Source organism: Fonticula alba, assembly GCF_000388065.1.
Source record: "Fonticula alba strain ATCC 38817 unplaced genomic scaffold supercont2.1, whole genome shotgun sequence".
Taxonomy (NCBI): Eukaryota; order Rotosphaerida; family Fonticulaceae; genus Fonticula; species Fonticula alba.
This window is the reverse complement of record NW_009242971.1, coordinates 131,059-140,024: the sequence shown is the minus strand read 5'-3', so window position 1 is coordinate 140,024 and position 8,966 is coordinate 131,059. Positions and strand designations below refer to the sequence as shown.

The following is an 8,966-nucleotide window of genomic DNA, read 5'->3' as shown; positions in this document are numbered from 1 at the left end:
GGGGGGGGGGGGGGGGGGGATGCCCAGCGGCAGCGCCCGACCTCCGGGCTCGGTCTCGAGGTGTGGATCTCGCGGCGATCACCCGCGTGTCTCCATGCTCGGCCGAGCGACATGGAAGTGCCCGATCCCGGAAGCCGCCTGGCTGTTGTCCCACCGTGCATTCCTTCCGGGAGGAGTGTTGTTTGGGACTTCCGCCGCCCTGCCATATAGCACGCGAGTCTCCTCACGTGCTATTTGAATTATTGTTTACAGGGGTATTCCATTGCAAGCACTCCTTGTGGCGGAATGCGGGGCAGAGGACAACACAGCCAGGTGCCTCCGCGAAGTCCAGCGTGTATGCCGCTCGGCCGAGCATGGAGACACGCGGGTGCTCGCCGCGAGATCCACACCTCGAGACCGAACCCAAGGGTCAAAAGGGGGGTTCCCGTTGGGACGCTCCCAAGAGTGAAGACCTTAGCAGCTGTGTGTCGAAGCGTATGCCGAAGTGTAGCCGAAGCACCAGTCGAGCCGACGAACACCTGTTCCAAGGCCTCCTCTCGAACCCTTTTGTTCACATTCGATTTTCTTTCTATTTCGCTCGCCCCTAACTCGCCTGAAGTCAGGTTGCTGACTCGCCCGGAAACAGACGACCGTAAACCCGCTGGTTGGTATGTTCTCCCTCTTCATGCCGGGAGGTGTTGCTGGCCGGGTGGCAGGTCGCACAGGCGCCCCTCGTCAAGCCTCACTCACTTGACCTGGGCCTAGCCCGTGTGGCTCCTGCCACGGCCGCTTGGCTTTTCTTTCTCTCCTTGCAGGACTCACCGGGGGGGACTCTCGGCGCTACGGCGGGAGAGTCGAATCCCGCGCGGCCTCACGGCCACACCCCGATGGGTCGCGTAGTCTCGGAGACTACACGGGTGCCATCGAACCCCAGAGGCACTCTGGTGGGCGAAGGGACACCCGGCCGCTGGCGCACACTATCGGGACCGGCGCGCATGGGCAACACCTGGCGGCCGGTAGGGCGGAACCTCACCACTACGTGGCGTCGGACGTCGGATTCGAGTAGCTGCTTCTCAGGATGGAGGACTTCCATCCTGGGGCACTCGAGCACAGAGTGAATGAGCCTATGCGAGAGGGGTGGCTCATTGTGGGTTGGGTTTCTGCCTCGCGATTTGGCGCGAATCAGTTCTGACTCGCGCTTTCCCGTCGCCCCAGCCATGACCGAATCTCCGATTCCTCCGAGCGTCGGTCCGCCCACCACTTCCAAGAGACCGAAAAGGGTCCCCTGTCGTAAGGACATGATGTTCATCCGAGCTTTTGAGATGTGGTACAAGCATGAATATGAGGCCGATCCGGAGGGTGGCGCCAAGATAGGACAATTCTTCGAGGACCTCCAGGAGCGGATGCCCATCGAGGGCACCCCCAGGATGGTTCTGCTGAGGACGTACGAGCTACTGGAGGACGTGCTGCAGAGCACCGGCTGCCGGTCGGATCTCTGCCACCTTCGTTGGAGTGCTTGGGGAGAGGCGTGCCTTGAGCTGAAAGCAGAGGCATCCGGCCCCAAGCCCCCGGAAGGAGAACGGGCCAGGCCGGTGATTGTGCTAAACCCCGAGAGCCGCCGGATGGACTTCCTGGACGAAGAGCAGGTGGTCCTACAGCTGCGGAGCGCCTCTGATGCTCCAGGCGGCCCTTTGATGACTCCATTCACGGGGCTGGATGACCGGTGGGACTGGGCGGAGAGCGAGAGCCCCCCGCCCAGTTTCCGGCCCGTGCGCGCTTGGCGAGTGTGCGAAATGCTGGCGAAGGTCGAAGTGTGTCGAAGCCACCAAGAGGGCGTGGACACGACTCGATGGTCGGTGTGGGAGAAGAGGGAAGACCCCATGAGCTTGGCTATCCGAGTTCGGGAGGCTGTCCTTCACTGCCTGAGCCGTTCACCTTCGGAGAGGCAGATGAAAGAGATATTCGAATCGATCACCCTGAACGTCCTGTGGGATTGGAGCCTCGAGGGCTCGAGGCGCAGCAGCGCCTGGGCAGAGAGCCTGGGTAGCGTTCCACAGGCCTACCGGGTGGTGCTGATCGGCCAACTATTCCACAGTCTGTGTCGCTATGCCACGCTGGGCGAGCAAGTCTTCATGACATACCACGCGATGTCCGAGCTGGGCTTCGGGTTCGGCTGGAAAGACGCCTGCTACCTGGCCCTCTTGACGTCCCGCGGTGTGGGCACCGACAGGCACACTTCGGTGAAGCGAGTCCTGAGCATCATTGCTTCGGACCGTCCCCGAAACCCCAGTTTCCTCGCCAAGGAGGGCCTAACGCTTGCGCGTCGGATCGAGCCGGGCCAGGTGCTATGGCCGGCCCAATGGGACGGACTGTCGGGAAAGTACCGCCTCTACTTCGAGTTGCGGAAGCACGCCCGAGCGAATGAGACGAATGTCCAAGCCCCGCCCAAGCGCCGGAAGGTACGCCCACCCCCTCCTCGTCGCTTCTCTGAGAGGCCTTCGGAGGATTAAGGTCAAGGCCCTGCGGAGGGAGACCGCCCGGGCGCGAGCCAGCGCGGTAGCCACCCGCGATCTGGCAAATCGCGCACAAGAAGAAGCGTGGCCGTGGGCCCTGAGGAGGGACCCCGAGTCTGGCGGACCGACCACCCACACGCGCGGCGTGTAGCACGGAGGTGGAGCCTCTCGGTGGCTCTTGCAATATACTCGCCTGTTCTCTCCTGTCCTTCGATTCTCGCGGCGAATGCTGGCGTGTCGGGCGAGCGGTCGCGCAGGCTCCGCAGTCTGGCGGGCAGCCCGGGGGGGGAGCCCACTTGAGGCCGAGGTCGACGAGGCCGAGCTAGGCGTGATGCTGGGTGCGCTGTGCTGTATGAGGCCCGGGGGGGGGGGGGGGGGTCGGCCACTACATTCGTTTGAAGGAATGTGGGGATGCGACTTCCTGGCTGCGCTATGACTCGGGCGCCATCGGGCTAAGCGTAGTCCCCTGTGGCCTCACCCGGTGCTTCCGGCTGAGCTATAGGCAGAATCTGTCGAGGATTCAAATGGCCGGCCGGCAGCACATGACAGCCCTGGGGGAGGGTATCGTTAACTTTTATGTGTGAGGGAATGGCATCCTGCACCTGACGGGTCAGGTCTGTCTGCCAGAGGCGGGGATTGTGGAGGCATTGGAGTATTTTCCACGATTCCGGGGTATACAAGCATCTCGGAAGGGAGGCTACCATCTGGCTGGTGTGTGGCCGTTTTGCTGGCCAGAGGCTTGGGCAATACGCTGGCGGGTATGTCCGCACGTGCATGAGCTGCCAAGCTCTCGAGGCTCGAGGCCAGCCACGGCTGACGATGCCGAGGGAGCCGGGCCCGATTGCGAACGGACCTACGGATGTTGTCTCGCTGGGCGTGGTCTCGGCTTTGCCTGGGGACTTGGGGCGTGAGGCCCTCCTGGTGATTGTGGGCCGGCTTTCCCGATACGCTTGGGTTTGCATTTGCAGCTTGTCATGGACCACCGGCGACTTCTATTGTCAACTACGCCGGGTATTCGAATCTTGGGGGAGATTCCCCGGGACCATTAAGTTGGAGGGACACCGACGTTCCGTTCGGAGGGGTGGAAGCGGTTGCTGGCTCGCAAGAGCAATACTCTTAGACTCTCCGCTCCGAGCCACCGCATGTTCAACGGCGCGGCCGGGCGAGTCGTCGGCATCCTGCTGCAGCACCTTCGTGTGGCCCGGGTGGCAGCCTGGCACAAGCGGAAGTATGCCGGGGGGGGGGGGGGGGAAGCCGTCGTGCAAGCCGCGGCTGCGATGAATCGCCTTCCAGTGTCGTTCCTGGGTTACAACCCGGAATTCATCCTGGCGGGATTCGGCTCCGATCTCTCGGAAATGGGAGCAATCCCGACCGTGCGCAAGTCGCGAGACGCGAGGTATTGGAGGAGGTGAAGGAGCGCAACGCGAACGCCCAGTGCAGACAATGGAGTCTCGGACAATTCCATGCACGTTCAAGGGACTGGATTGGGTCCTGGTGGATGTGGCCGCCCTTTGGGGTAACCAGCAGAAAGCCGTCAAACACTCGTGGCCAGTTCAAATTCGACGAGCAGCCGACCCTGGGGCTCTTTGAAAGGCCGGCCGGAGGCAAGTCACCCACAAGCAGTGCCCAATGTGCCAGACCACACTTCGATCGCACGCGAAGTCGATCATCGCAAGGCTCCCCGGTCGGCAACCGACCAAACACCAGCAAGCACCGTGGAAAATCGCGCCTTCCCCCGGCACTCTCAGCGAGGGGAGTTCGATACACATGAATAGACCTAACTGCAAGCGTATGGTGTATCCTTTTCTCAGTCGCGCCCACTGCCGAAGGATGGCGGTCTCAGTGAGGTGGCCTGCAACACCAAACACAAGCCCCCACTTCCGGAACATGGGGCAGGCCTACCAATGAGTGGGGAGGCAGGGCAGCGTAAAGAGCCTGGCTAGCCTGCTGGGCAGGTGCTGAAAAGGGAGGACGGGCGTTCGCAGCCTCGGGTTTGCCCGAGCAGAAGGAGATCGCCGCATGGCTAAAAGAGCGGCGTGTCTGAAAGAAGACCCTCAACAACCGAAAAGCGCTGTTTTTCGCCTCGCGGCTGGCGTGAGATCCCCACGTAAGCGTCAGACAAGTAGCACGCGGGTGGTCAATCGCACGTGCTCTTAAGTGGGGATGGTCACCAGCCCTGAGCGGCACTCTCCGTGGAGGAATGCAGGGCCGGACAACAGCCGGGTGACTTCCGGGATCGAGCGCTCCTATGCCGCTCGATCGAGGATGGCGATGCACGGGTGGACGACGGGCCCGGCCGCGAGATCCGCCCCCGGACCGAACCCAAGGGTCAAAAAGGGGCGGGGGGCCCCCGCTGGGACGCCCCCGAGAGTGAAGACCTTGGCGGCTGTGTGTCGAAGCGTCTGCCGAAGTATCCCCTTTGAGGCCTCATCCTGCCAGCACCTGTCCTGGGGCCTCCTCGCCAACCCTTTTATTGACATTCGATTTTCTTTCTATTTCGCTTGCCACTAACTCGCCTTAACTCAGGTTGCCGACTCACCCGGAAACAGACGACCGTGAACCCGCTGGTTGGTATGTTCTCCCTCTTCATGCCGGGAGGTGTTGCTGGCCGGGTGGCAGATCACACAGCGGCCCTTCATCAAGCCTCACTCACTTGACCTGGGCTTAACCCATGTGGCACCTGCTTCATGCGTGGGGGCTCCGGCGATGCTCCCCGAAGGGGCAGGGGCATATGAGGGCGTTTGTCCATGAGCCTTCCATCGACGAGGGTCTATAGCTCAGTGGTAGAGCGGTCGACTGCAGATCGACAGGTCCCCGGATCAACCCCGGGTGGGCCCTATCCTTTTGTCTCCCCAGAGTACGCGCTCTTTTGGCATTACGAAATACCAGTCCGCGCGCACACGCGCGGCTTCGCACCCGAAACCACGCCCCGGCCGGCCGGGCGGCCGTCGCCGAGTCTCGGTGGCCCCTTTCGCCGCGGTGGCCGGGGCCTGGAACGAGGGCCAGGTCTCTGCGGGGGCTGGCACTTTGTGCGTCGGACACGCGCCCGGGGGGGGGGGGGGTGCGCGCCGGGTCCCCTCGCCGGCCTGCCTCCCCCCCCCTGGGAGGGGGCCCCCGGCGCCTGCCAACCGCCACGCCCTGGCGGGGCCACAGGGCGTGCGCCCCCCGCCCGGAGGCGCCGCGCTCCCGAGGCGCCCCTTTGGTCGGGGAGGGGGGCGAGCAGGGGAGCCGCGCCGGTGGCGTGCACCGGACCCTTCCACGAATCCCCCCCCGCCGGGAAGAGGGGGGCGCATTCCCCCGGGCGGCCGAACATGCGGAGACATCTGTGGCTGGTCATTCCTCGCATGCTGGGTCGTGGGTTGTCGGGCGATGCCAGCGCCGTCCGGGCGCGCCCGCCGCGGATGGCGGCACGAGCGGCCCGGCGACAGAGTCCGGCGCGAAAAAAAAAGCGGGGGGAGGGGAGTGCCCTTTTTTTTTTGAGCCCGGGGGGCCCGGGGCCGGGGTCGGACAGGGGGGGGGGGGGGGGGGAGGTGACTGGAGTTCGGGGGGGGGGGGGGGGGGGGGGGATGCGGGTGCGTTCTGGCGCGTGGAGTCCTGCCCCGGCCACGCGCCCGCTCGCGAGGAGGGGTGCGGGGTAGAGGGGCGGTCCCGGCCGCGCGGAAGAGTCGGGCGTATTTGGTTGGGGAGTGCCTGCACACAGGCGGTGGATCGCCGGATCCGGAGGGGGTAGGGCGGGGGATTCCACTGCCTGTGTTGTGACTCAGAGCAGCATAGTGGGGGGGGGGGGGGACTGGCGTTCCCGGCCCGAGGCGGGCGAAGGGCTGGGCTGGCGGCCGCGGCGGCGGCGGTCCGGCAGACAGCCCGGTCCGCGGCCGGCTCCCACACCCAATCATAGCGTATTATTATTGTAGAGTTATCGACCCCGAGACTGTTTCATCTCGGCCGGGTCGCCGGCCCGAGGGTGTCCAGCCGGCTGCCCGACGCCACGGCGTTGTCCCCCCCCCCCCCCCGGCCACGGCTGGTTAGCCCACGTTGGGACAGGGAGGGCGGGGGGAGAGGGGGGGAGGGGCGTTGCGCCCTGGCGAAGGGCTCACACAGGCCGGCGTGTGCCCCGGCGTGTTGTTCGCCCTGTCTGAGCGTCTGCTTGTCCCGGCCCCGGCCCCGGCCCCGCCCCTGCCTGCTGTCCGGGGCTGGGGGGCCGGGGCCGGGGCCGGGAGTGGCTGCCCTTCGTGGCTTGGCCGGGCCCGGCCCGCCGGGCGCCCGTTTCCAGGGAGTCCGAGCTGGGCACGCATCACGCGCGCACTCTCTCGCTCTCCTGCTCGCGGCCCGGTGCCAGCGCTTGCCGGGGACTGGCAACCGCGCCGGCGAATGGGGCCCACGCCATGGGCTCACGAACGGGCCGGGCTGGGGGGCAAGGCGGCCGGGGGAGATTGCCCGGGGCTTGTGGCTGCCGGCCCGGGGCGCGCCGTCCGCTTGTGACAGGCACGGGTCCGCCGGCGCCCCTCGCGCCCCCCCCCCCCCTCCCCCCGGTTCGCGCCGCATGCGGCAGGCCCCGCAGGCGCGTGCGGTCTCCAGGGACCCCGGGTGGCGGAGGCCGGCGGCTGTGTGTGTGCGTGTGTGCGTGTGTGCGTGTGTGTGTGTGTGTGTGCGTGTGCGTGTGCGTGCTGGGCATGCGTCGCGGCGGGGCAAGGGCGTTGGCGGGGCCCGGCCCCCACGGTGGATGGGCTTGCGGGCCCCTCTCGCGTGCGCGGTCTGCTCCGCCCTGCCCCCACTCGCCGGAGGGATGGGGAGCTCGAGGTTCGCGGGGCCATTCCCGATGCCGGGGTTCGGTGTGCCCGGGCAAATAGACGCCCGGGCCCGGAGGCACACACGCACACGGCCCGGCCCCCTCGCCCCCCCCTCCCCCCGCCGCTGGCGCCCCACTGCCCGCTTTTGGGCGGGTGGGGGGCACAGGGAGGATCATTGGGAGCCTTGCCTGGCCGGCCGCCCTGCCCCGGCCCCCCGCGCCGGCGCGGGGTGCGCGGAGCGTGCGCTGGAATCCGCCCGCCCAGGCAGCGGCATCTGCGTGCACGCGTTGCTCCCACACTCTTCCGGCGGCGACGGCGGGCCGGAAGGGGCGGCGCCCGGGCTGCCCCCCCCCCCCCGGGCGAGCACCTGTACCTAGCCACGGCCGGGCCTACCCACGCCCGCGCCCGTACGCGCTACACACTTTGGCAAGTGGCAGTTCCAGGCCCCGGCCCCTCCCCGCCCTGGGCGCCTCGGAGCCCGGCCCTCCTGCTGCTCCGGCCCGACGGGCGCAGTCATGGCCCGACACAGGGGGGGAGGAGGGGGGGGGGGGCGGCGGGCGAGGAGGAGGCCCGGGCGTCGGGCCGGCGAAACCAGGGAGCGCGGCGACCGTGCCGGCGCATGCACGCCGCCGGAGCATGTCCAATCCGCCGGAGGGCGCATGGGGGCCGGGGCCGGGGCCGGGGAGGACGTGCGTGCGCGTCGGGGCCCGTCCTGCCAGGGGCCAGGCTGCTCCCCTCCCTTGGTCCCCGCCACACGGAAGGTTGTGTGTCGTATACTCACCTGATGCATGCCGGTGCAGTTGTCGTGTATACGCATATACGTGCGGGCGTGCGTGCGTGCGGGCGGGCGTGCGTGCGTGCGGGCGGGCGGGGGCGCACCGAGACACGCCGGCCGACCCCGTCACCGGCCCCTGCCCCGGGGCGCGCGGGCCATGTACAGCTGGGCGGGCGCACGCGCGCGGCATGCACATCTCCCGCGGCCGGGGTGGGGGTAAGTTCCAAGAACGGCCTGCCCGACGGTGGTTGCGCACGGGAGGCGGGGGCGCGGTCGCATGCGCGTGCGCATCCACCCGGGCCCGGCCTGTGCCAGCCTTTCACCCCGGGCAGGGACGCCGGGTGGATGGCGCAGGGGGCGCGACCTGCCGCGGTGTCTGATCGTGTGTGCCCGGAGAGGCCGACACGCCGGCCCCCAAACAGACACACGCTTCGTGCGGCCGCCTTTTCTTGGGCCCTGCTCCCTGGCGAACAGGGGGCCGCGCGAGTCAACCATCGGGCCGGGATTGGGGCCGCTTCGTTCCCGGGGGCCGGCCGTTCGCCCAAGTCTGTGCCACACTGTGTGCGGCGCCTCCAAAGCGCCGATCGGTGTGTCGGCGTGTCGTCGTGCGTTGGCGTGCGTTGGCGTGCGTCGGCGTGTGTGTCGGCGTGTGTGTCGGCGTGTGTCTCTCGCCCTCCCTCAGGCACGCATGCACACGCTCTGGGCGCCTTGCATGCACTATGCCGAAGGGTCGTGTCGGATGCGCTCCCCAAGTGCAGGGTACAGGTAGCCGACGAAACATGGCCCCTCCCCCTTGCACCCCGGCAGACCCACGTCTCTGTGCGGCGTCGGGCCGTCTGCAGACACACAGGTCAGGGCAGGGTTCCCTCCTCCCAAGCCCAGGGCACCCACTATGTTGCCGATCATTGTGGG

At 67.5% G+C, this 8,966-nt stretch overlaps 1 protein-coding gene and 1 non-coding gene across 3 annotated transcripts; both read left to right on the top strand.

The window, feature by feature from the left end:
* Positions 1-459: 459 nt before the first annotated feature.
* Positions 460-2,696, top strand: H696_00025. 2 transcript variants are annotated; one of them, XM_009493864.1, is made up of 2 exons: positions 460-647; positions 1,195-2,696. In XM_009493864.1, the coding sequence occupies exon 2, from the start codon at positions 1,197-1,199 to the stop codon at positions 2,487-2,489; it is 1,293 nt and encodes a 430-aa protein (XP_009492139.1). In that variant the 5' UTR covers positions 460-647; positions 1,195-1,196; the 3' UTR covers positions 2,490-2,696. The 2 variants fall into 2 exon arrangements, with proteins under 2 accessions (XP_009492139.1, XP_009492138.1); XM_009493863.1 differs by having other exon boundaries at positions 460-2,696.
* A 2,562-nt stretch (positions 2,697-5,258) lies between these two features.
* Positions 5,259-5,330, top strand: H696_00024. Its single transcript has one exon. It is a non-coding gene; the product is annotated as a tRNA-Cys (tRNA).
* Positions 5,331-8,966: the final 3,636 nt, after the last annotated feature.

What these genes read in the sequence shown, in the direction of transcription:
- H696_00025 (XM_009493863.1), top strand. Translation starts at nt 1,098, where the DNA reads ATGAGCCTATGCGAGAGGGGTGGCTCATTGTGGGTTGGGTTTCTGCCT.